Here is a 27796-nt window from a genome sequence, read left to right as displayed (position 1 = left end):
CTTTTTCAGAAGTCATTTCAAGGCATGGCGTGAAAAATACTTGGTTGCGTGGCAGGAATTGCAAGACCACATATGTCTTTTAGCGCAAAACTTTCAGTGATCGTAGCACTTCAGTTCACACATACCTCAAAGTAAATGAGCAGTCAATGTTGCTTAAAAGGACTCCTCATGCGCTCGAAAGTTATATACGCACTCGAGCACTTCATCAAACAGGTCAGAAAAGCAAAATCAGCTTTTAACTTATTTCTTCCACTTTAAATTCTTCATTTACCAATTTATCATCAACATATGCAAATAAGACATATATTTTACAGAACAGTCATACGTTTTCTCCTACAAGGCAGATGAAGGAGTAATAGAAACGATCCTAGTAGTATTTCCATTTTGGAACCACCTAGAGACATTAAGATATGATATTGAAAGGATCTGTACATGTAGACAGACTGTGAGGAGAAAAACAACATAAAGCATTATGACAACACAAATCATCAAATGATGTTTGAGTCAGACATTAACATTTAAGTGATACTATTCTGTTTCCACCTGATATGAAGTAATTTACAAACACCTCTACTGCACCTTTGATCTCTCTGGGGGTGGGGTGAGGGGTGGGGGTGTCCCATCAGAGGCAAACCTCCACTCTCATTTGGTTCCCGACGGACTGCTTGGGCACAGTCACTGATGCTAATTGTGATTGGGCTTGACTTTAGCTCAGCTGCTGCAATTAGCAATCTGTCTCTTTGCAATAGCATTGGTGAGCACAAGGACCAGAAAGATTCCATAAAGCTAAAGTATCATTTCTCTAGAATGCATGCATTTCAAAAAACAACAACACACCACCCCCCCCCAAAAAAAAAAAAAAAAAACTAACACCACCACCAAAAAAACCAAACTCACAAAACCAAAAAAAAAACACAAAACAAAACTAGTGTCTCCTATCCCTCCCCATCCCAAGCTGATATCCTTTGGGTTTGGAAGTTCCAACTTTTAGAAGTTCCAACTTCTGTAAGTTCCTTGCAACACCCCAGCATCTCCCATGAAAAAAGGAGAAGTTAAAAAAAAAACAAAACCAATTTTCCCAAATTTCCCAAAGCAAAAACAATTCTTCCTTTTTTTTTTTCCTTGATCATCAAAGTAGTGAAACACCTTGTATTATCTAGGTATTTTACATGGTTTGCTGTTTGCCTTTCCCACCATCCTCTAATACTTTGCATGACATAAAAATCTAAAACTCCACAACAGTCACACACTAATTTAATGACCACATCATGCTCCATTTATTGTACTAAAACTTGCTGATCATTATGAAGGTATATTGTCACAGAAAGTAAAACAAAAGACGTTTTCAAAATAGCAATTCAACACCTTTTTCCTTCTATTCACTAAAACACACTTTGAAGACAGTCTCAGATTTTTAAAAATGATAAATAATTATATAAAAATATGCATACATCCTTAGTTGCAGAAAGCACTAAGTAATGAATGTTAATAAAAAGGAAAAAGACTTGTATGCTTTCACTGCATGATTTTTATCAGAATTATAGTTTTGATACATACAAAACTGATGGTTAGATAACAACTTTGTGACTTTCACTTCTGATTTGTTGAACTTCTCTGGGGAGACAATGTGTGATCTGCACAGTGAAGTTACTGAAGAGGACATGTCTCAATGAGGAAGAGATAAGCAAGCAAAAATAAAATTGGGAATGCTACATTTAAGAGAAAACCACCAAAATATCTGAGGAGGAGAGGAAAGACTTGTGTCTACTCTTTTTTTTTTTTTTCTTTCCCTTCATCCCCAACAGCACTTTGATGCAGGTGTGCTCCTCTGTAATGCCCAAAGACAATTCAGAATTTGAATGTGCATGCAATACTTGGCTGTGAGCATACACAGGAACTGCAACAGGTGTTTTGTTTACATGGTTAAATATAAAAAATATCAAAATAGCAATATACTAAATATCAAAACATATTCTACATAAAGTACAACACTCCAAATTAATACTATGATAACACTCTATACAAAATAATATTTTCATCCCAATATCTCCATGTATTTATGATTACAAATTAGTCTATCAATGCTTTTTGTATAGTATTTTACTTGAAATGATGCTACCATTTTGCATTCTGAAGTTATATTAAATTATTAATATAAGATGCATCTTTATACATGGTTTGTCATTTCCTAAATTTACTTCACCTAAACTCTCAAATCTAGTAAAAATATTAGCAATCCTAATCAATGGTAAAATAATGTAACATATAAATAAACTACCAGTCAAAATTGCAAATAATCTCATTAAACAAAGGCTACAAGTTCTACTAATGCGAGATTGCTCATCTCAGACACAACATATGGTGCTCATGAGGATTTTACTTTGTAACAAATGTTAGAGCTAGGTTAACCAAGGAATATAAAGCTGAAGTCACTGAGAACAGATTCAAGGCTGGATGAACAGCCTGAGCCAAATCTGAAACCAGGATCCTCACCGCGCCCTTTAATTTACTTAAGTTTTTAATATAAAGACATGGGGCAAAGGATCCCTTTAGACACAGTTCCAGAAACAATTTCCTGAATTTGGTTCTGCAAAGCAGAATAAACTCTCCTAGAACTTGCAGAAAATACATGTCCCTGAAAATCAGTACCAAAAGCCTATCAATTTCTTACAGTATTTCTTCAACATATTACGGTTAGATATAAGAATATGACTCTAAAAAAGGCATTATGGGAATTCATGTTTCAGAATTCAGAAAAAATTCAGAAAAACTGAGTAGACCTGATATTGCAAATATGCAATAACCTAAAAACTAATTGGTTTTTTTTTCCCCTGCTGTATGCCACCACCATTAATCCTGATAAGTGGAGGATACAGCTCTACTACAGTTTCACTATTACATTTCCTACATTAGGAAAACATAATTTTGAAAGCCCATAAACTATTCTAGTATAAAATACAGAAGCCAGTATATATATTTGTTTAAACACAACCATGTAGCATACAAATATATGAGTGCATTTGAATTTGCTTAATCATGTCCAGTTAAAGTAAGCCAATGCATTTTCTAAGATAATTTTTTCCATTATAAAAATTTTAAACTATAACCTTTTTAAGAACAAGATCAAATATTGTGTGAACCTCTGCAAGACACTCTGCAAGTCTAAAACACTGTCGAAAAAATAATTATAAATGGAAATTAGGTAGCTGCACTATTTTAGACTAACGTTAGCTGTCATGGGGACAGAAGGGAAACAGTACTAGGGCACAGAGCTCAATCTTTGTATTTGTTTTAAATATCTACTTGGGAATGTAAACAGATTAGATTAGCATTTGCACCACTGTATTTCCACAAGGTTCATTACTCTAATTATACAATTAAAATAAATTCAGCTACATGTGTTAACATTTCAGTTCTCAGTATAAATTGCAACCAATGACAAAACTAGAAATAAGCAGTGAATGTTTTATTGACATCTAAATTGCCTGAGTTAGTCTGGGTAGTTCTTTGAAATTGTGAATTCCCCACATGCCATCCAGCTGTATGGAAATGATTATAATTTGTTTTAATAAAAACTGACAGTGTAAATACTATAAGAGTAATAAAAATATTACATTGAGCATCTAGAATATCATTTGGCCATCACCGCCTGTTGTACCTACACACTGAAGTTATTTACCTATTACCTGTAAGCTAACTGTAATATAATCAAATCAGTCAGAACAGAAAATAACCAGTTTAGATGTTTTATGTAAAGACACTAACATGAAAAAGCAAAAACTAGATTAAGGGGCAAAAAAAGGACTGCTTGAAAAATCTGATGTGTAGTGGTTTCATGCCATGAAAGACCTTTGAGAAGCACTACAGGAACATAAACATGGTACAAATTTCCTGAGATTTGGAGGTTAGAGTAGGCAAATCAGCTTGTTTGTTCAAGTTAAATTACTGTGGCTGATCAGTGCTACATTGGACATAAACTTCTTTGCACTACATTGACATCACGGTGCTACTGTGAAGGCATTAAAATAACTTTCTCAGTTTTCATACCTGAAGTCCAGAACCCATTTCAAGTCTTTCATAACTACTCCTCGGCTTTTTACCTCGAATAATACTTCAAATTAAGTTCATATAACTTTTTAAAGGCTGAGATCAGACAAAGAAAGCCTTGAATCCAGCTAAAAGAGTGAGGGAATGATACATTCACACCACAGGGAATCTTTTTCTAATGCAGTTGTTTTTGAAAACCAAGGCTACCTTTGAGATTTGAAAGGCTGGAAATGCAGGAGAGGAATAAATGGAGATGCAGATAACACGTAACTCCTAGATGATCAAATAGAATACGATCGTTAGGGGGGCACCTTGAAGGCAGTATTAAGGACTCTCAGTGTAGACAACGGCCATTAGCTATTACTTTAGTTTTCTTTGTATCTTGAGTAAGAGACTAAAACTTTTACAGTGAAATATGAAGTGATTTATAAACTCTAGAAAATTAAGGGCACTTCCACTAAAAGCAAAAAAAAATAAAAAAAATAAAAAACTACAGAACACAAAAACATACAATTTTCTAGTTTGGGGATTGTGTATACATCAATGCCTACCTTCATTTGAGGTTTTGCATTGTTTTAATAAAATCTGTTAAAACTGTCATTTAAACTGACAAAAAGCCATATAATTCAGTCTCTTATTTTTCCCATTCTTCTGAGACTTCCTTATTATTTTAAAGACATTATATTTTAAAGACATTTAGGATATATAGCATAGAAACATAGACCAAATATTTTTAGCTGCCAGGTTTCAGCTGTACAGTTTATCATGGATTTTGTGGCATGCTTCATAGGAAGAACAGCTGGCAGAGCCCTACATAATGCTCTGCATCAAAGTAACATGTCTGATACTTCTTAATGGATGTTCTTTATGGGGTTGTCAGATGAATAGACAAATCCTTTTCTGTTCTGTTTTACTAAGTAGACATCACAGTGGTCTTGGGACTGTGGGACTGTAACTTCCATATCATTATTCACAGAGATTTCTGATGTAATCTCATATATTCCTTGTTTCAGTTCAATCTCCTTCAAAGACAGACATAGCAGGATTTTGGAAGAGCAGCTAGGGTATAGAGCTTGAGAAGATTTCAAAGACTCTTAAAAGTAGAAGAGGCCATATAATGGTAAATTATGCTACAAATACTCTTAAGCTTGCAGAGGAGAACTTGATGCAACCCCATTTATGCATCAACATCACATCCCTATCAGACAGGACTACTCAAATGCTGTTCTTAAGGGACTGAATGCTTGCTCTCCTCTATGGGCACCTAATAAGGAAGGATTAGTGCTAAAGGCAATTTTGCACAGATTTAGAATTTTCTTTCCTTTTGTGCTTTCCTCTCATTCATTTCCTCTTTGCTCTACTTGTATCTAAAAACTTTTCTGTTCACCTCCTATTCTGTCATTCTCTCTGCTTTCATTTTCATTCTTCCTATTCTTCTTAGCCCTGCATCTATGCTATTGCAAAAATGTGCAAGCAGGTTTTGCAAACAAAACTTTTATTTTGAAACACAACCATAAGGTGATGAATATGTATGCCCCTCCTCCCTTTTGAAAAGGTGAACAAACTCTTATCCAAAGCATATAATCAAAAAGGCCAATAAAGGACTGATGAACTTCTAGAGGTAAAAACAGAATAAGGAAACACATCCACAGACAAAAGTTTGACCATGTCTGTACAGATCAATAGTACTTTTCCCAGAGAATTAATAAAAGATTTTTTTCTTCATTAAAAAAGTCTGGTTTACTATGAACAGAAATAATTAGTAGCATCTATATAGACAAAGAATAGATATTTACAGATTTTGTTCAAGATCAAAACCCAATACTGAAGACAGATCATACTCAAACCCAAACCCTCACAAGACCATGAAAAAGTCAAATATTTCCTCAATATAAATAGACATAGTTATGGCATACAATTTTTAGAGGTTGGGGGTGTTTGCTTTGGGGAAGGGGGAATTTTTTGGCAGGAGAAGGCCCCTGTTTATTGCATAGGGAAAAAAGGGAGAATCGCATTAGTACATTTTTTATCTTTTTCACTTTTTAGATTTATTGATTTAGTAACATTGCCTATTGAGTAACATTTTCAAAAGCCAAAGAAAGGGACTAGAAGAAAATAATTGAAAACACAGCATAAGTGGAATTGGACACCAAGCAAATATAAACCAAGAGTGGGCCAAGGGACTAAACTATATGATACACTAGATCTTTTCTTTTTGGACATCCCTCTAAGTCTTTACCAAGTCCTGTGTTTGGTTTTGTATATTTAATTTTCTAGTGAGCAGATCCCCTGCTCAAATAAGTTAGTTCACTCTAGCGTGCAGCATTATGCTTTGCAGCGAGAGGAGGATCAAAGAGCAGCCATGTGCTAGAGCAAGAAACAAATAGGCAGAAGAGAATCCCTGCCAAGCACCTGCTCTCTCTCTGGATTGAGCAAAAAGAGAACCAGCATATCTTATTTGCTCAAAAGAGCTGGGGGACCAGAAGAAAAAGTAAAAAAAAGAAAGGGGGGGGAAGAAACCAAAAACCACCATCAAGCACTCCAGAACTGCAGGTGGGTGCATTCCTTTCCCTGACCACACCGCAAGCAGCTGGAGAAAATGTCACTGTTCCCAGTGAAAGCAGGGAACACACTCTACAGGTGTGGGCACAGCTGACAGTACAGCAGCAGCACAACACAAGTGCTTATAATCAATACCAAGCAATGCACTCTACTTTTCTTCCACTGCAACACAGAAAGCATGGGAGAAATGTTTTGGAAATATCTGAGGTCTACTCCTCCACACTTTGAAGACATGGACCCAAATATGTCCCCTCTCCAGCCAATTATTTTGGGGGAGGGAGATGAAACTCACTCAGTGATTGCACGTACCATTCACTTTTCAATGAGGGAAGTTCCAGTATTATGAAGAAAAAATAGATACATTTTAATATAAAAATAACTTCCCTTGTAATAGAATTCTGTTTTCAAGTAGCTCCTGATTCTAAAAATCTATATTTAAAATTGGCTTTCTGATAATAAAACTTCACCATATAATCCCAAAATGAGGACAAAAAGAGTTAAAAATCTTTCATAGCTCTTGATGTAGATAGCATCCTTTTAAAAAAGTGAGATATTTTATTTCTGTGTTTATGTTTTTTTTCATTTTACGTGCTCTCATTATGTAGAAACAGTTTAAGCTTGCCCTCAGACTTGACAACCACATTAACATCCTGGAAGTGAATTTTATCTGAGTTTAAATTCTCATCCAAAATCTGAAAATATACATTTCTAACATCATTTTTATTTAAAAAGTACTTAGTAGCCAGCCAACATTCTTAAACCAGTCTTTTTCTTAGCCTTCACACTGTCTAAATCCCAGATAACTGTGTGAACATTTCAAGCATTTCCAGCATCATGGAACTTACTTCTGACCTTATGTTACTCCTGCCCTTCCCATCCCCACGCTGAATTTACTGAATTTCAGATTATGAATAGAATCATTTACCACTTTACAGAAGTTTGCTCTTCAAACTTGTGGTCCTCAGAAAAAGTAGCCTTAAAATTAAAAAAAATTACATTTTCTCATTATACATATCAGTATGGCTATGAAAGCACTGGGTTTAAAGTAACAACTGCAAATAAAGTTCTTATTCCTCTGTGTTTACAATCCTGTTAAGGTATTTGGTATAGAAGGAAAAACACATTTATCATTTCTGAAAAGAGGATATTAATATTTCATATATGTATTCATGTATAGCAAGTTAGTTTTGCTCCTAATTACTAAACTGAAAATGCTGCTGGGTCAACAGGTGTGGAAACGTAACACCCCTTCATGTGTAATCAAAGATTACTTTTAAAATATGTGTTTGTTCCCCTTTTCTTTAAAAGAAGGAAAATACAGGGTATACTTAGAATATGCATGACCAGAATAAAATTTGCATATATTCCTGAAGAACTAACATTTTTCAACATACTTAAAGGCTTCAAATCCCCCGCTAATTACTGCAAAAGTTAAAACTATTTTTCTGAGACGATGTTAATGACCCTAAATGCTAAAACTCTACTACAGCAAAGTAAGCATTAGAGATGATGCATTCTGTTTACTAATATAGTCCCCCACATTATATTTTTTAATGTAAAGGACTTTCTTTACACTTTTTTTTGTAAACAATCCAACTTCAGGAGTTCCAGCCTGCCATGTAATAGAAAAGGTTCACCTTCACCAAAATCAGAATGTTTCAACTGGTTTTGCTACTTCATTTTAACCCAACAGATGGGACAACACAAAACATTGAAACTGTGATGATTGTTTCCTCTTCCACTATCATGCACAGGCATAGGACACCTCTGGTTTAGACTCCTGCTGTTATTTGGGAACTTGTGGCTCTAAACAGTGAGCAAGCAAATGTTGCATAAATATTAAAGCAGCCAATTATAGTTTTTAAGAGTGCGAAAGGAAACATCTTTATACTCCCAATTTCCCATGAGATTACAACAGAAACTCTATTAAAACCCCACAGTTCTAACTCCTTTCAAGCAGAGCCTTTCCATTAGTTTCCACTCCAACTACAGAGTCAGTAAACTTGCATTTCTTCCTTTCTTAATCAGTGAGACTGCCTTTTGAAAAACATACAATATTCTACAGAAGGCAAAGGCACGCAGTACAAACATTAACACAACTAAGATAAAACACAGCAAGTTACAGTTCAATTAAAATCCTACACGATACTTTACCTTCCGCCTCGGGCACTGAAAGGCACTACATGGATTCCCAAAGGCCCGCCGTCATTGGAGACTTCTACGAGCTTTACCATATCACTGTGAGACAATGACGAATGAGGGAATATGAACATGTACCGTGAAGGAACCAAAAAACCCCACACAAACATACACAGAAAACCAAAACTATTCCAGAAATCAATTCATGGTGATGAAAGCATTGCTGAATGCTACGTACCTGAAGATTAATCTGATGGCATGAAAGGAGATCAATCATAAAAAATAGTTCAATTAATAAAACAAACAAAAAAATCAAATAATTTTTTCCTAAACTTGAGTTTGCTACAAAAAAATAGGCAGTATCATCGCATGCATTGTTTTATTTCTTCCTTACTCTAAAGTTCAATTTAAAGTTAACTGTTTGGACCATTGAGCAGAAATACAATTTTTCCTCAGAAGCCTAAAAACTGATCATTAAGCACTAATGTGCTTTATTTTTTTAACTTGGAGAGAGACCACTCTAAGCCTTACCAGCTTTAACATTAGCTTTCACGTAACTACCCCTTAATAAAATAAGCATTGTTCAATTTTTAAATTTGTTAAATTCTTCTAGTTTTAAAACAAATCAATTTGTTTTATTGTAAATCCATTTCTTCTATTGGGAGATTGCTGGATCTGTATTTCCTTACTAGGTGAAGTTTCCACAGTAAGATTTAACTGTAACATTCAAAACCAACCAGACCTCCTCCAGAAGCAACTATGCATATAGTTTTCAATTATGCTTTTTGCTGTAGAGGGGGAAAAAGTGAAAGAGAAAAGTACAGGTTCAGAAAGAGACATGCAAAATTTCTAGAAATAGATTTGGACCACATCTACTGATGTGTTTGAAACACGCCTACATCTGGAAAAGTGGAATACAGCCCATAAACCATAAAGAATTATAAATACCCAGATGAGAAAACAATACATGAAGGCCAAACCTCTCAGTAAATTTGGAAGTGAGAGATCTGAACAAAAGCCACAATTTAAATTTGTGGCTTATGCCTCTCTCTAGTATTACATACTTTTCCCATATTTCCTGGCACTACATATACATACAGATCTTTGAGAAGGTTATTTCTCATCAGTATACAAATCAAATGGAATCTAGAAATGGAGTAAAGAACAAGACCAATGCCCTGTGATAACAGTAAAAGATTTTCTACTTCCTTCAATAAGCTCTTGATCATACGGTGGCCTATCACAAAAGCTTGAAGTGCTTAATCTGGAATTTGAGAATAACCAGACCACATACTGTTAGGAAGTCAGCACAAACACTGCATTACATTTTCTTCTATATTTCTTTCACATTAATTTTTTTAAAATGTATTTTTAATGTAGCCTTTATATTTGTTGTATGCCTCAATTTGTGTTTGATTTTTTAAACAACATAAATGGAAGGTCTCTATCCCTGTTGCCACTGTTTTCGTAGTGGGGGGGCTACAGGGGTGACTTCTGTGAGAAGCTGCTAGAAGCTCCCCCCATGTTCAGTGGAGCCAGTGCCAGCCAGCTCCAAGAGGGATCTGCCACTGGCCAAGGCCAAGCCCATCAGTGATGGTGGTAGCACCTCTGGGATAACGTATTTAAGAAAGGAGAAGGGGGGAGGGGGGTGGAAATCTGCACAAAAAAAATGCAGCAGAAGAGAGGAGTGAGACTGTGCGAGAGCAGCAGCACTGCAGCCCCCCAGGTCGGTGCAGGAGGAGGCGGGGGGGCTCCAGGCCCCAGAGCAGAGGTTCCCCGGCAGCCCCTGGTGAAGCCCACGGTGAGGCAGCTGTGCCCTCAGCCCAGGGAGCCCACGGTGGGGCAGATCCCCACCTGCAGCCCCTGGAGGACCCCACGCCGGAGCACGGGGATGCCCGGAGCCGACTGTGATACCGTGGGAAGCCTGTGCTGGAGCAGGTTTGCTGGCAGGACCTGTGGCCCTGTGGAGAGAGAAGCCCACGCTGGGGCACGGCTGCTGGCGGGGCTTGTGACCCTGCAGGGACCCAGGCTGGAGCAGTGTGTGAAGAACCGCAGCCTGTGGGAAGGACCCATGCTGGAGAAGTTCATGGGAAGGACCCCACGCTGGAGCAGGGGCAGAGTGTGAGGAAGAAGGAGCAGCAGAGACAACGTGTGATGAACTGACCACAACCTCATTCCCCATCCCCTGTGCCACTGGCCGGGGGGAGGAAGCAGAGAAATTGGGAATTAAGTTAAGCCTCAGAAGAAGGGAGGGGTGGGGGGAAGGTGTATTTTCTGATTCCAATGGTAATAAATTAAACTAATTTTCCCCAAGTCGAGTCTCTCTTGCCCGTGACAGTAATTGCTGAGTGATCTCTCCCTGTCCTTATCTCGACCCATGAGCCTTTCATTATATTTTTCTCTCCCCTGTCCAGCTGAGGAGGGGAGTGATGGAGTGGCTTAGTGGGCACCTGGCATCCAGCCAAGGTCTAACCACCACATTAGCTCAAGAAAGCGTTGCAACAGGAGAGCTGAGAGATCAGCCAAAAACGTGTTATTTTTCAGACTTGGACCAATGTTTTAAGACTGACAGCATTACAGCATTTGGTAATGTTCCCTGCCCCAGTTCCCGTATAGGCTAACTTCATTTCATTCTCACTGTACATTAAGGCTAAGTTTTCATTAAACTAGCGTGCAAAGCAGCTCATGGTAATCAAGCAACACCTTTCACCTCCAAAAGACATTTTTTGCTATTGGTATACCTGTGGCTCCTTATGATCAATTTTTTTCTGACTTTCCTATTAGCTTAAAGAAAACTGAGGGCTGAGGAAGAGAACAAATAAAAATCACTGTGATTCACCCAGAATCATTGTAAGTGGAAACATAGCTTAAATATTTTTTTTTTTAAAAAGGTCAGTTTTCATATCCAGCCTACGCTGCTTAACTTGTTCTACTGCTTCAGCCAGTAACCTTCCTTTTTCCCAAAATACACATTTAAGATCTAGGCATTCATTTTTAGTATACTTTTTCTTAAAAAAATAATCTGTCCCAAATTCAAATATTAAACAAAGTAAAATGGAAAACAAAAGGAAATGAACCCTTCCTAAGCGAGGAGTGTTTCTATTTTCCTTCCCGATTTTCTCAGAAGTTTGGGCCAACTACTTCAAACAAACATGCAAAGTAGTATGATATCAAAATAGAAAAGAATGAAGTAGTATATGATGAAAAGTCAGTAAGTTACTTAAAAGCAACACCAAGAAGCATTAAATTTGACAGAAGTTCTGAAAACTCTATTTAGCAAACAACATTTGGAATTTATAATGTTACAGATTTTCTAAATGGAACAGAGTAAAATTCAGCATGTACTGCCAATAGATGCCACCATGATCTTTAATGTTTAAACCTCTGCAACTAATTCATAATTCAATTCAGAAATAATAGGAGCAGAAGATTTACTTTTATTTAAAATTTAACTTGAATCAATTTAAAAGGCTTAATTTAAGGCTAGAAGGGATATTTTCTCATTAATTCCACAGTGAAGTATGGATCAGCTCTTTGCAATGAAATGCAAAAGGTCAAGCTTGCTGTATCTCGTGACAAAATAAAGTATCCTCTACTGATTTTTTTCTTAAATTAGGCAGAGCTTCCCAGTCCTGAACAACATCAGTTTTGATCCATTCACAAAGAATAAGATTTCTGATCACATAACTTATGTGACCTGCATGCACATCTTCCCAGTAGACTGTGAACTGGTGACAGGAATTAAGATATTTCCTTTTGAAATTCTTGCCTGTTGATCTATTTGTGCTAGCGCTGACCCCTATTCCTTCTGTCAGGTTTTCAGAGTTCCATCAAATAAGCATCTTCTTTGAGGCAGAAAATGTACTGTACCATCAGCACTTATAAATGTCAAGTTTCCAATGCTCATCTTTAACACAGGCTTTTTAAACTATTTAAAACCTGCTTTAAAAAACCTCCATGAAGCAAATTGTTTAAAACCAAAATGAAATATGACCTAAAAAAAAAAAAAAAAAAAAAAAGACTGCCCCACTTTAAGAGCAGCATCATTCATATTATTCTGAGGGTTTTGCTAGTCTATATTCAGCCTCAAGACTCATCCTTAGAACAATGTGTTCTGCCAGTAACTTACTCCAGGGAAAAATTGGTAGCATTCTCCAAACCAGTGTCTGCATGTCCAACAGGCTCAACTCTGCTATTGTCCTCCTCTGTTCGATCTTCATCCTAGATATTAAAAAAATAAAAATCATTGAAACCTAGGTTTGATAGGTTAACGCATTTTAATAATGTCATCTTACCATTTTCAGATTATTGGGGTTACCACATGTAGTGGAAATGTGTGCTTCCACAACTACAAAAAATATTTTCTGTTGCTGTCTGAAACTGTTGTCAATTGGGGGGTCGGGGGTGGGGCGGTGGGGGTGGGGGGGTGGGTCACTTTATGTGGTTTTGCCATGATATTGATAGTTTTCAATCATCATTTTACTACGCTTACAAAAGCAATGTTACAGAAGCTATCACAGCCAACATTTTTTAAAAAGTAGACAAGTAAAAGCACCAAATCAGCTAATGGTCAGCAGTGGTTGGGGAAACACCTGCCAAGCTCTCTCTGGCCAGGTTACTATGAACTCAACTGAACACACCAGGCAGCTCAAGAGACTCATTGGCAAAGAGTTAAAAACAGTATAAGAAAATACAGCTTGTATAATTCCATAAAGTACCAAGACCTCTTTAAACATTTTATTACAGGCCTTTATTAATAGCATGCCAGAAAAGGCTGACATCAAAGAGTTACGTGAGGTTCTAATGCTAACCAATTGATTTTATTTTTAATTTGACTTTCAAAAAGTACATACGTTATTCACCAAATGTGTAATTTTGATGTCAAAGTTGTGAATGCTATACTTTAAAATTTATATCAAGGTAATTCAAGGACTTCCAGCATAAAGATCTAAAACCATTCTTATACCTATGCTACTCATTTAAAGCTTATACTTTTAATTACCTGTGTAAAGTGTGAAGAATAAGTTTCAAACAGGGACTTAAGATTCTACAGTCAGAGCCATCAGGTCAGTAAATAATAAGTGATAAGTTATGAGTTTAACACACAGTCAGACAAATTATTGAAGAGACATTAAAGGCAGGCAGAGACAGTTGGAAATGTCCAATTGACATTTCCACTGAGAATATGCAAAAGCAGGAGGCTGGATGCATCAGGCTTCCATGGGCTGTAGATATGCCTTGTGCATCCTGGATAACAACACGCTGCGTGAAGGCAAGCTACTTGAAGATTGATGATCCTGTGTTTTGAGAGGCTTTAATATGCACTGCTTCGTCATCTATCTCTGTTAAGCACTAGGCAAGTACTACATTTCAAAGGTTAACCAGCATCTTGAACCTGCCTAGAACTATGTTATGAATGTAAACGAGAACTCAAAATAAAATATTTTCTGTATAGTAAAAGTTGCTTATAAAGCCAATATAAAAGATAATCCACATAATTCATAAATAACGCATAGGCTAGTGTATACATTTCTATATTTATTGATTTCAGCTAAAGTTCCATATGTACCACTGCATAAAGTTTAAAAATAAATAAATATTCAAATCTCCATGGCAATTCTAAAGTTACACACAAAAACATAGAGATAGGAATGTCAGAGCATTTGGAGTTGTTTCACATTAAAAAGAAATGTTCCATCTTGTTTCATACAGCATATCTTGCAGATCACTGTTGCCATGGGTTTCTCGTTTTGAAGTTAGGGACGCTGGCGATTATAGAAAACTACGTAAGTATTTATATTGCCCTGAAGCTATTATCTGCAAGTCTAAAATCAGAGTTGCTGATGAACACAATTTTGAATCTCAGCTACGATAAAAGGTCATCACAAACGAACATGACTTTGTTAATACAGTATCTTTGGCTATTTTCCATGTGTAGCCCTTTCAAGCAAACATACAGTAAGTATATACACATGTAAGAAGAGACTGAAATGTCATCCTACCTATTAGTATATATGCCTCTGCTAACAAGTAAATGTCTGGCTTTATGCTATGTCATTTTAGCAGACACCTACATACATACGGTGTAAGCATAATCGATCTAGTACCACTTGGGTCCTATACTTTACCATCTGTCAGCCCCACATGTTTTTCCCTTGAGTAGCTTAAACTAAGTCTGTAAACAGAACTCCCCTTGCCTCACTCGGTCTTTGCAGCAGTCCTTCGGACCCACTCCTGATATACCAGCTTTTGGTGGCTTCCTGCGATACAGCTCACCATGCAAGATTGGAGCTAAATCCTAGTGGAAATCCTTCTTTCCACCACCTCCCAGCCCCAATAGTATCTTTGCTCTCATTCCCAGAGCCTCCTAAAGTCAGCTCATACTTAAGCCTCTCCCCTAGTTGCACATCCTGTTTTCTTTCTTTCTGTCCCACCTGGTGGTCCAGAGGTTTATTCTGCCAAGGGAAGGAGCATCCCCCTGCCTGACCACAAGCAAACCCAGAACGAAGGCAACAGCCAACTTACCTGCCTCCTGCCTATTCCATATCTTTTCAGATTAGGATATAACACATCAGAAACTGCATATCAAAAGCTATATAAAACAGATGCTATCTGGCACCATGACATCTACTTTTTATGCTGTTTGTACTGAGAATTATAAACACAGCAAGTTTTGGAACCAGGCTCCACTGTCAGTTATCCAAGCAATTAAGAAACAGCAGCTCCCACGCGCCTCTGCCTTTTCCCGGACAGCAGACAGATCTGTACCAAAAACATGCATGTGCCTGTAAATAGGTGCTTAGAGGAGGAATCAAAACTCCAATGAAAGCACTACTTCCATAATCAACAGATGTATAATGTATCCTTTTAAAAATCTTTAATATTACAGTAATCAGGCTCTCTTTTCTTCTCAAAATAACACAGGTTTTGATTTACATTGAAGTGAATGGAGAGAAAAATTGGAGACCCGCAGAGGGATTTGACTTAAAATTCTGATTTACTAAGTAACTAGCTGTGAAAATCTCTGCATCAAGTAATTATTTCTTTATTTGGAAAGTAGTTTTGTTCTGAAAGGCGAATTCCACCTGGATGTGCTATCATGAGGTAAAATGAGGAAAAGGACATTTAGAAGAACACAAAAGTTTCTGAGAACCCAGATGGATATTATTGCAGATATTCCTCAGAAATAACTAATTTGAGCAAATTCCCAAACTTTGTTTCTTTTCTCTCCATAAAAATACCGATTCCTGCTATATCAAAAGATACAACTTTTAATGTACAGCCAGTATAAACCGATATTTTTTTTTTCAAAATAGAAACAGAGTAATTAAAAGATCCTTTCAGTTTTACAGCACTGAGGAAAATTTAAAGCACCTCTTCCAATGAACTTCTGCATATCCTGATGTGTTCAGAGTAACATTCCCCCAGTTCCCTTTTGCTGAGATGACATATCCAGGGCTTCTCACTCGGGCCTCACTGTGCCAACAGATATGGATGTAACCGTCCATCAAGCATCCATGCCACCTGTCATTTATTGAGGCTACTAATACAGAGATTAAACAGTATAATGAGAACTTTGAACAATGGTATCAATCAGAAAGAAAACTCAAAATTTGTTTTAGTTAGTTTAAGAGCATTAGGGATTTCAAAGAGTTATTCTTACTTTCAAATGGATCTGTACAAAATTTGTGTGTCTTGTAAGAGTCAAGCTTGTGCACAGGTACACAGTGGCAGAATCTTGGAAAAAAATTTAAAATTGCCATTGTTCTAAAAATAACTTAAAAAATCATTATTGTTCTATGTTCTGTAATAAAATTAATGACTCAAAAACTGAAAAATTAACTGCTCAAAATGAACTGTTGCTGCTAGTAGTTCCGCCTATAAAAAGGTCCATTTCACAGTTCACCTGCGTTAATGATATATCTGAAAAGTTGTCAATTTGTTTTGTACTTTTGAAGAAAATTTCCCTAACAACTCTTAGCATTACAAAACCTTGAGTTAAGAAATATTAGCCGTACACTTGCCAACAGAACATTATTCAATATATATATGAACCCAAAAAGTCCCTTCAATTACATTTTCTCAGATTATTTCTGAAGGAAGACTGCCTTGTGTCATTTCCAAAGCTCAAACCCAGCCATGCCTTCCCTATCTTACTGGACATTTTACCTCTTATTACCAAAATGTCAGCTCCTAACTCTGATAAATCTAGAATTACTGCCAGTCACTATTTCATCTTTGAAGAAGTACTTTTCCACTCATCTCTGCTGTTCAATATACTTCTAACGAACTCACCAAAATCATAAGCAGAACTTCTTCACATTCCTTTGTCTTTTGACAATTACCTGCAGAAAACTCAATGGCAGCCAGGCAGGCTGAATAAAGTTAGTGCAGTCACTTAAATTCCTACATGTTTCATTTCTGCAGTCTTTATTTCTAGGTGCCTAGTGTGAGAAACTGCCGATCACAATCTACTTCAGCCAGCCAAAATGGGAAATGGGCTCTGAGGGCATCTAAGGGTTACATATAAATCTCTCTTCTCTGAACACTTAATCCCATCTCTCACATTCAATAGTAACATCTCCATTTTACCAATAACTGAAAAAAAATGGGAGTTGGTCTTTGGCTTGGGTGGTGGTTTTTTTCAGTTCAGAGGGATATAACAATTATTTCATTATTGTTCAGAACGTGATTGGGTATTTTACGGTAATGGTTGTAAGAAAGAGAGTAACTCTGCTTTCAAATTACTCAAACACTCCACAGCAACGTCTGCTGCACTGAGCAACACAAGAAAAATAAAAATTTAACTGGTCACTTACTGTGAGCAACTATCTTGTGCACTGCGTAAATCCAAATCAACATTAAAGGGAAGCTGTAAGTAAAGTTTATCATCATACATGTGTGCATGGAGCCATGCTAAAGTTTCACCACTGGTCTCCCTTCGGCATACTTTTCTTGCTCACCTCTGCAACCTGCAGTGTTGAAGTAAGTCCTCTTGTGTCTCTACCAGCACCTCCAACCCCAACCACAGGCTCCCCCTCCCTGCATCTTCCTGCCCTGACTTTGCTGTTAGCTTACGTTCCATTTAGAGAGCTTAATTCTCCACCCGAGTGCCAGAAAGGGGATTACAGAAAGCCAGAACAGGCCAGGTTCCGGCGCTCGGCATCTGCACCCAGCCCCATCCCATGGCTGGCACAAGCCGGCATCACAGACGGCTCAGCCACACCGCAGAGCTCTCACCTGGGAAAGCACGCCTAACCACTCCAAGGTTTAATATATTCAGTGAAAAGGGAAAATCTGGGAAATTTAGCTGTAAATGGTAGTAAATCTGTTTGCATTGTACATAAACCAAATTTTTTTCTGACTTCTGAAGTTGTTAACTGAACAAGAGATCCAGTCTCAGGAGACAAACAGGCTGACACGGGTATGCAAGAGCTGTACATCTTTTAAAACATAATTAAACCTAGTTTGTAGCTTTACTAGTCTGCAGAGTAATAGCAGCAAAGTATTTTGCACAGGGTGAATGTTCTCATTATACAACACTCAGCAATTTTACTAGCATTAGCAACAGAAAGCAGGGTCTTGGAGTGGCAAGTAATTGCAACTATTGTGGTAAACAGGCAGAGCTACCAGTGTGAGCAACATATGATAAATATATCAGACATCTACCCCTCTGCAAATAAAAGCCTGTCAATACACAGCCTCCGTGTTTTGGAGGAAGAATTCAAGGGGGGGGTTGTTTCCTAACATTTAATATTTTTAAAAAATTTAGCATAGCAAGCAAAAGTACTATAAATACCAAACAGAAAGAAACAGTATGTAATGTCCAACAGGTACTTTACATTTTACTGTAGAGAGGGACACATTTCAATAATGACAAGCTCCTGAAAGACTGCACACCAGTATTTTTTTTCCCCAGCTGGGACACAACAAAAATAATGTTTATGCTGTTAAAATACACCTTTCCCTTCATCCTTCCTCTTTTATTCTCTTGCACTTCTCTGTAACGATTATGGAAGAAGAGACCGTATTTGCTATTAGTCTCCTGGCAGCCGTTTTTTATAAATGTTTGTTTGGTCCTTGCAACATAAAGTAGGTTCTCTCTCTGCATGATCAGACTTGATAGGAAACAGCTCCTAAGGGACCCATTTTCCTGTGTCTTAACTAGCACAAATATACCAGCATCAGGCTTTTGTGCTAATGTTCTCACTTCTTGATTAACTGGCCAAATCTCCAGAGAATGGCAATTTTCAATCAAATCTGAAGAGCAGTTACAAAGATCACACAGGGAAAAAACAAAAGTTATTGAATAAAAAAAAAGGGGGGGGGGGGGGGTTCTCCCTCTTGAACACATATATATGCACAAATAATTAGCTGAGAGCTTTGTGTAATCCACATCAGTCCTATACTAGATGCACTGCTATTATCAGTAATCCAGGGAGAGAGGAGAGAGAGAGAAGCCTTACACGAAATTAAATCATCATCTACTTAAACAAAAAAAAGAAAACACACAAAAAAATTTAATCTTTTTATATATATATATGTGTTAATACTCTCCTTACATCTCAGTCATGTCTATTTTATTCACATCCTTGTGCAGTATGGTCATCCCACAATTGGAAATGGCAATATTCGTACAGTTTCCATATGCCTCACTACCCTAAAATGAAATTTGCCTTGCTCAGTCAAATCAGTGAATAGATATGATACAGACACAGAGAAGTGCAGAATGGAAAGGATTTGCCAGGTCTCTGATGAATATCAAATTCATCCTCTGCTATCACAGGCAATCATCTCTTATTTCCCATTTAATAAACTGATCAAACTGAGCCTTAAGACTGGTTGGCTTCATGATGGCACTATTTCTGTTGTGAAGCATCTTGACAGGAAATGTTTTTACGGATTTAAAGAGAGACGTATTTGATTTCCTATTGTCCAAAAAGCAGAACACCAGATAGCCAATGAATATAATATACAACCTTTGAAAAAACCTATGCAACACTTCAGTCTTCTCTAACTACCAATTTTTCCATGCCTAATGACTCTTCTTAAAACATACATTAAAAACCTTTTAATACTAATAAAAACTGAGCAAGTTCTATAGTATCTCAATTATTTTGTAGCATGTTTTGGGTCTCCATAACCTGTGATATTACTGAAATCACACACACACACACATACCCCCATAACAATTTGGTGGCACATCCCTCTACTGCCCAGCTAGCTAGGCTAACAGCAAGAGCACAGCACAAATACTGCTCGACCACTTAACAGAGCTTCCACTGAAAAAGCTTTTTGCTAGACGATGCTTCAGTTAATTCTTTTTTCCAGTAGGCACCATAGACAGCCCTGAAAAGTATGAGAGCCTTTTAAGAGTTTCAGCAGGTTAGACAAAAGGTTTTCTTCCTAGTGGAATTATCTTGAGACACCTTGCTGGTTCTGCTTCTTTAAAGAAAATCTTGGACATGACGTTACAGTGGTAGCTTCCCAACAAACAGTATAAAATGCATTAAAACTCAAAGAGTTTTTTTGTTGTTGATCGAACATGCTTGTTAATTAATGTAGCCAAATGGTTTATGCCTATCAGCAGAGAAAGACTATTGAGGGGAAAAAAGGGAAGGGGTGGGGGGAAATTGCAACCGCTTAAGCAACTCGGCAACCCCATACAAGGGAAACAGAACAAAACGGGATCTGACAGAGAAAGGAAACCACAGTAATGGCTAAAGCAACACTGACTCTCAAGCATTTCACAGTGTGTACTGTAATCATATTTCATAGACTGTATTCACTGTTTGAGTGAAAACTACATTTGTTTTCCCCAGGCTGAGGGCATCCCGCTCCAGACCATTTCAGTGAATTCTCTGTGACTACTGACAGTCCAAGGTGGGAGACAGAGGGAGGAGGTATGCTGTAAACTGATAGCTACCGTAACGAATTCATACATCAAGGTTCCTCTACAGATGGCAAATATCAAAAGGATAACAAAAATATGTAGCTGTTTCCCACCAGATCATATTTAAGGGACGTTTTAAAGAAGACTCAAGTGTTACTGTAGTACAATGCAACAACTATTTCTTTACCTACATATATATAAATGTATATATATGTGTTATACATATAACAAATATTTCATGGTCAGCCATTTTGCAACAGATCTAAGTCCACAAATACTATGCAACACCATAATACTCATAGCATATTAGAAAATATTATAATGATAATAATTCAGTGCCCTACATTTCTGTTCATTGACAAATAGGTAAATTGTTGCCAAATTGAATCTGGTAACACCTTGATGATCTATTTCTGATATCAAAGAGAGACTTAAGGTGAAGACAATATTGGGTTATTTCTTAATTCCTACACCAACTTGCTGTGCAAGAGTGGCAAAAATCACTTAAAATTGTATTTCTCTATTAAAATGTTGGGGATAATACTCCATGTTTGCAAAGACAAATAAAGATAAAACACTTGGATATGACATTTTAAAAAGCAGAAATATTAAAATGGATCTGAACTGTCTCAGCCAGAAAAGGCCTCTTTCTTGCTCAAAGATACCTGATGACCTTCACCTCTTCCTTTTCTTATAATCTGGTAACACTCGCAATCCATAACCTATGTTTCAAACATTTTATTACATGCAAAGTATCTAAAGGATTACAGAACTGAAGATATTTCATCACATAATGAATTTGTGAGACAGTTTGCTTACAGAGTAACCAACCACAGCTAACAGGAATAACCAGAAAAGGTTTGGCATGACCATGGACAGGGTGTCCCAGCGCTAGCAATGCTACCTGTTGGGGAGTCCATTAAAATGAGTTTTTTAAAAAGCAATACAACGATAGAAAGTCAACTAAAAGATTAGATGCAACAGGAAAGTAGTAACCCCTCATGTGCTAAATATTTGAAAAAAGTAAAGCATGGATTGCCACACTTTCAGTATTAACCAAAGATGTAAAAAGCTTTCTGAAGATCTGATCAATAACAAATTATAGATGTGTTCATTGTATTACAAATAGAAGTACTTATCTCATAGACCCATGTACAACCACATCAAATTAACTCAAATTGATTGTTGCCCTAAAAATAAAATGGATTAATTTTGTGCAACTGTCTAGTCACAGTGTTTATTCTGCTTTCTTTTTCCACAGGATACAAAAGACACCTGTTTCATAGACAAAAGGATTAGGTTTTAACAAAGGTTTAACTGCTAACTATTTCCATTTTCAAATCTCTGAAATTTTATACTCATCATATGATTCACAGACTGACATATAGACCATCAAGATCTGTCAGTCTTAAATATTTGGGTTCATATTACATATGGATTCAAAGTCATACTTTGATGTCAGAGTCATGGGAAATATTTTTAATGGAGATGGTTATCAGCTTTGTTCGAAATGAGGCTACAATTATAGGTCAACACATAATCAAACTTGCCTGTAAAGCCTAACCCAATGGCCAGGCCTGGTTTTGTGCAGGGTCTTGTATCATTTACCTCAAATAATGCAGGAATTACCTCAGTTAGAGGCATCCCCACACGGTGAGCCAACATGACTGTGCACCTGCCATGTAACAAACACACTTCTGCTTGATGACTTCATATACCATTTATTTTTTCTTTCATCATCTTAACTGATACATACCTGTGAGTCTATATATGACCCCCACGCATCACCCCTGGTTAACTCATAAAATACCTACATATATAGAGAAAATTGCCTCTACATTGGCAGAAGATGCTTTACTTGAATTATTTCACAACAAGAGTGAATTTTACAAAATGAAGTCTAGTTTTCTTTACTAATTTGAGTTCTTCCTACTCCACAGTTACAGGTTGTACATAATTGGAATTTCAGGACCAGCAAAGAACAAAAAAATAACATTCATTTTAGATGCAAAAGTTGATGTTTATGGAAGGAAAAAAGCCCCACAATATATTTCTAAATTGAAGTGTTACTATGGCATCCAATAAATAAATAAATAAATGCTTCTAAATATGCATATGTTTTTAGAAGGCCATAACAGCAAAAGCATTATTTTGTTCTTAAGAAAAAAAATGAAATACATGGTAGTGGTGCAACTACAGTGTTTGTTTTTTCCATTAAGCAGTCTGAAGTAGGTCAAGTTAGGCACATCCATTAGTTCTCCTATAAATAGATCCACAGAGTTCACCTGTTTGTAACTAATGTAGAGCAACAGAATTTTAAATACTTTTTCCTTTAATCTGACGAGTTAGCTTATTCTGTAAATAGACATTAAAAAAAAAAAAAGTCATTAAGTCCAGCGTGATTTTTACAAGCTGAAGAAATGACAATGGATACACGAAATTGGAACACACACTTTTTTCCCCTGTAGAAAACCAAATGTACGTGCCTCCACCTATAAGCTTAGAGATCTGAAAGACTTCTGCAGAGATGTATTATAGATGAGTCACATAGTTTCCCCTTGATATCAACACAAAGGAAAGGGAGAAAATTCTGTATAAATCACTTCACATTTTCCCTGTAACACTCCTGAATATATTATTATTCTCCTTACCTTTTCAAAGACCGTGATTTTCAGCCTTCTGAGGATTTTTTTTTTTTTTTAAGATACAAAAAGCATTTCTTATTTAGCAACTTGAATTTGTCATTAGGCAATTTTTAAACAGGTCTCATTGCTCTTTTATCCTTATTCATTTCTTTTTTCTTTTTTAATCTGAAATAGTCCCTTGTTGCTTGGTTTGCAGATCTGTATCAGCACATGAGGATTTCACTAGCCTCAACCAAGTACAGAACAGTTCCATCCCCTTGAGCTCTGAACGTAAGAGTCAATTTAGAAGCAAGCTAAAAGTATAGCACTCTGTTCTCTGTCACACAAACCATCGTTTTACTCGCACAGGCATCTTAATAGCAAATTGAATTCTGGGTATTTTTCTTGGCATGCCTCAGGACTGTTCAGAGATGACATCAGAAAGCTTATTGAAGACTCGGCTTTTTAAAAATTTAATTAAAATACCTGCTTTCCAATAAGGTAAAAACTCAATACATTGGTGGAAGTTTAAAGTTAGCCTGTACCCTTAAACTTCCAATTTCAACTCATTTAGGAAACATCTTATTTTATGATCTTGCTTAAAGAAAAATACATTATTTTCCTTTCATTTAGACAGTGATTTATCTTCAGTTCTCATTTCCTAGGATTTGCTAACATATAGCTTCAACTTATAACTTCTATGATATAGATTCTTACTGCTGGAAATAAAAATACCTATGTATCTGTTTTAAAGGTCTTTCAAGTTACACACCACATAGATGGACAAACATGCCCGACCTAAGGATTCCCTAACTTGCATAGCTTTAAGTTAAGGTATGGCACCTTCCTCCCCTAAAGGAACAAAACGAGGCAAGATCCCAGACCCAAGTCCCAGGGGAGGAAGATCCTCCAGGGAGCCCCAGCACCACAGTAGCAATGCAGGGCACCCAGCCTCACCCCAGAGGCACCCAAGCCTGCTCTTTGGCTCCTCTGCAGTTTGATTGATGAGATTTTGTTATTTTGCAGGTTTATATTTTACTTCTTTTTTGCCAATTTGCACAGTTGCATGCCACTTTTTGCTTCTCACCTCATCCTTCATTGAGAAACTCCGCTAACATTGCTTCAATTGAGTTTCCCTGTTACACCATAGCATTTTCTTTTTTGGTCTTTTGCACAGCATGGTTTTTACCTTAGGCACCAAACAAATTCACCATTTTAATAACAGAAAATAATACTATAGCATTTTTCATTGTTCTTTGCTCAATTTGTTTTGCTGAAGTCAACATGAAAAACAATTTCAAACTTCTCAGTAAATGCTTCATTTACGAATGCTCCATTCCAAGTGCCTACAGGGTTACAATCTGGTCTATGACAATTTTATTAATTTTTTAATCAAAAGCATTAAATCAAATCTAAAATAAATAGTACTCAGTACTTCTGTAGTGCCCTCCAGCACAGTATGGCGAAAGTGCTTCATGGACAATAATGACTTTAGCTTCACTGTACCCTCAGGAAAAAGACAAAAAGCTATTCTTCAAATTCTTTATTTGAGGAAACTGAGGCACAGAAGATTTCTTTCCATATTTTTGAGGTTCATCTCCAGCCTTGAATGTGTTCAGTTTTTGGTGATCTCTCTGAGATAGACAGAGCCTTACATTCAGAAAAATATAAAATACTCTCATGTACTCCTGAATTCACCCAAACATGACAGAAGCTAAAATGGCACTTTAAAAATAAAATAGCTCTAAGCAAATTTCTGAAAACATCAAAAAATATCTAGACTCATCACACTGCAGATAGTAAGTCATTCCTCGCTGAGGGCAGCAGACAGCACCGCAGGTCCCATCACCCCTGGAGGCTGGTGGCTGGAGAGAGGCTGGGGAAAGCACCAGTTCCCTTAATGGTTTGGTCCCAAGCCTGCACCAGCATGTGCATACCGCTTGTTGTCACACAAAATTTTTATATGAGACATGATGAAACATGATCAATAGCCAAACTGCACCATCACCTCACTAAGCTACCCAGGGACCACCAAAGACCTCTTTGTCTAAAACGCACCAAGGAACAAAGTGTAGGACATGACACAAGTGCTAGGACCACAACTCCAGAAGGACACTGCAATTAACTGCAAGTTTTACAAAAAGGAAAGCATTTCAGAAAATAACTCATTTAGTGCCATTCGTTGCACCAAAAGAGGTACCAGCTTCCCAGTATAATTAATTTTTTTAAAGTTCTTCTCAGAGACCTAACTTCCATTTGTGATTCTTTCCCTTCTTTTTTTGCCCCAAGTCAGAGCAGCAGGCCCTGAATCCAGCACATGTGATGGAGGTACAGTGAGTCCAAGCAAGCGTATTTCCAGTGTTGCCCATAACACCATCTCAGCCTGGCATTTCCTTATCCTGCAAGGCCAGTGCAAAGCACCAATGTGGTTTGTGGAAAGAAGCAGTCCCATCTTTTCCCCACCCCAGGTGGTCACGTTCATCACTGGATCTCTCTTGTCCACCTTCTCCTTTCTGCTTATTCAAGCATTTGTATCATTACACAAAAGATCTAAATTAAAATGAATGTTTAATAAAAACTTTTTAAATTGGTTACATTTCCCAGGCTGGTCCAGTTCAGTCTAATTAACAGTCTTATAAAAGCTTAGGGATGCACAGGGGACAAAGCAAAGCATGGCCAAGACTGCTTCTTTCAGCAGCAAAGATGACTTAAAATGTCTCTAACACTGCGGCCTCAGAACGTTGTTTGAAAGGATACTTACTGTTCATCGGCAGTTTTGCATATGGCTCAAAGCACTCTTTTCAACATTCAGTAACCTGCACTGCTCTATGTCCAACCGCATCCCTCTTCTATCGCCTCCTTTAAAATCTTACTTATTTTTAACTAATCTAAATAATCATGTCTTGGTCACTAAAGCTGCCACCTTAGCACTCCCCCTCTTTCAAAGCGAGCAGGCTTTCCAGGAATAAATCTTTCCTGACCTTGTATTCTGCTGGCCTATTTTCCATAATTTGTTTTCCTCCCTGCCAGCTTCTAATCTACAGCAGAACTTCACTTGGCACCAAGTAAGTAGTTAACTAAACAACTTCATACAAATTACTCAAAATCCACCATCTTCCTTAGAGAAGACCAAATTATGGCAAAGGCATATCAATGCTTTTAAATGCCATTCCCTGAGTTCATTAAAAACTAAGATGCATAAACAGAAGGAAAAACCCCCACACAATCAGTGGTTGAATTCCTCTTCATCCATCCCACCAAAAAAAAAAAAAAAGGTGAATGTATGGATGTCATGCACACATTAGAGAGGCATGTGCCCAAGACTTCATTAAAAAGTCACAGCACTTTATACATACATGTCTACGTAAACACTCTTTTAAGGTAAACAGATTTTGGGGAAGAAAATTGGGTAAGGAACCAGAATGACTTGTGTCAGTTAGGTTTAAAAGGAGGTAGACACCATTAAACCCCACATTTAAACATTCCAGTTTTGACGTATGGTTTTCTTAGTTGCCACTTAACCAGTTATAAACTACCTAAAGCCAAGCTGAAGGTTTCAAAGTGTACAGGAACTTGTTATCAATTTCACATAAACCACATTCAATTCCCAGATGAGCCACTCAATGAAGCTAGTCCAGTGTAAGGCCTCCCTGAAGAAATGTTTATTTTGCTTTAACTCTTCATACCTTTTCTCTGAAACTGAAAAAAAACCAATCTTTAGGAAACCAAGGGAAAGCAAGCAGTATTATCCTACCATTCTGAAAGCTTTTTTCTTCCAAGTGTGAAAGGAAAGGCTGAAGAAACCTGAAGAAAAAGCGAATTCTGGGATTTCAGTAAGAAACAACTTTAGAAATGCAACTGCACTGAGTGCCACTGCATCCCTAGGCAGGATCTTCAGGCACTTCCACTTTCCAGTTTCACAGAACACATCAAGTTTCAGACTAACTAGCTGAGCTATTCTACTACCTTGTTATGGCCAGCTCTGGCCATTTCAGAGGACAGTGCAAGAGCCACTGTAATAGACAACTCAAGTAATTTGCCAACAGGCTTTTCTCTCGTCCTTGGGAAGTTAAGTCTGATGTAATGAGGACTGGACTATAGTTTGTACTTCCTCAAATGCCATCAAATTTGAGAAATGACAATACTGGCCTACCAATACTCCTGATTAGCTGGGAAGGAGGAAATCATCTGCTTTATCACCACAGAACTCAAATCTTGAAGAGACTAGAGAGTGAACTTTTGAAATAAGATAAAGGTCATTATAATTAAGAACTGATTCAGCATGGATGGAGGTGAGGCGAGTTTAAAACAAAAATTAGAAAATCCTGTGACAAACGATGTGGTTTCTGACTGAATTTAATAAAGCTCATGGTGTTCTCACAGAATGATATGATTTGAAGAAAACATGGGGAGAAACAAAGAGATGAATTTAAAACCTGTGATTTTACTAAAATCAGCAGGTTTTTTGTGGTCTATCTTCAGCTACTTACAGGCTCAGAATAGTTCCTTAATATTAATAGTTAGAAACTTT

The 27796-nt window shown here is 37.1% G+C and overlaps 1 protein-coding gene across 16 annotated transcripts in view; it reads right to left on the bottom strand.

Moving 5' to 3' along the window:
- The window catches only part of PARD3 (par-3 family cell polarity regulator), a 481499-nt gene that overhangs the window by 211969 nt on the left and 241734 nt on the right, over positions 1–27796 (bottom strand). For all 16 annotated transcript variants that reach the window (XM_080384293.1, XM_080384294.1, XM_080384283.1 and 13 more), the window contains 2 exons: positions 12878–12969; positions 8764–8847 (listed from right to left, as the gene is read on the bottom strand). In XM_080384293.1, coding sequence (XP_080240419.1) covers positions 8764–8847; positions 12878–12969 — 176 coding nt within the window. The remainder of the gene's footprint in view (positions 1–8763; positions 8848–12877; positions 12970–27796) is intronic.

This window comes from Falco punctatus (genome assembly GCF_963210335.1).
Source record: "Falco punctatus genome assembly, chromosome: 4".
In the NCBI taxonomy this organism is placed as follows: Eukaryota; Metazoa; Chordata; class Aves; order Falconiformes; family Falconidae; genus Falco; species Falco punctatus.
The sequence above is the reverse complement of the archived record's forward strand: the minus strand, read 5'-3'. Positions and strand labels throughout refer to the sequence as shown.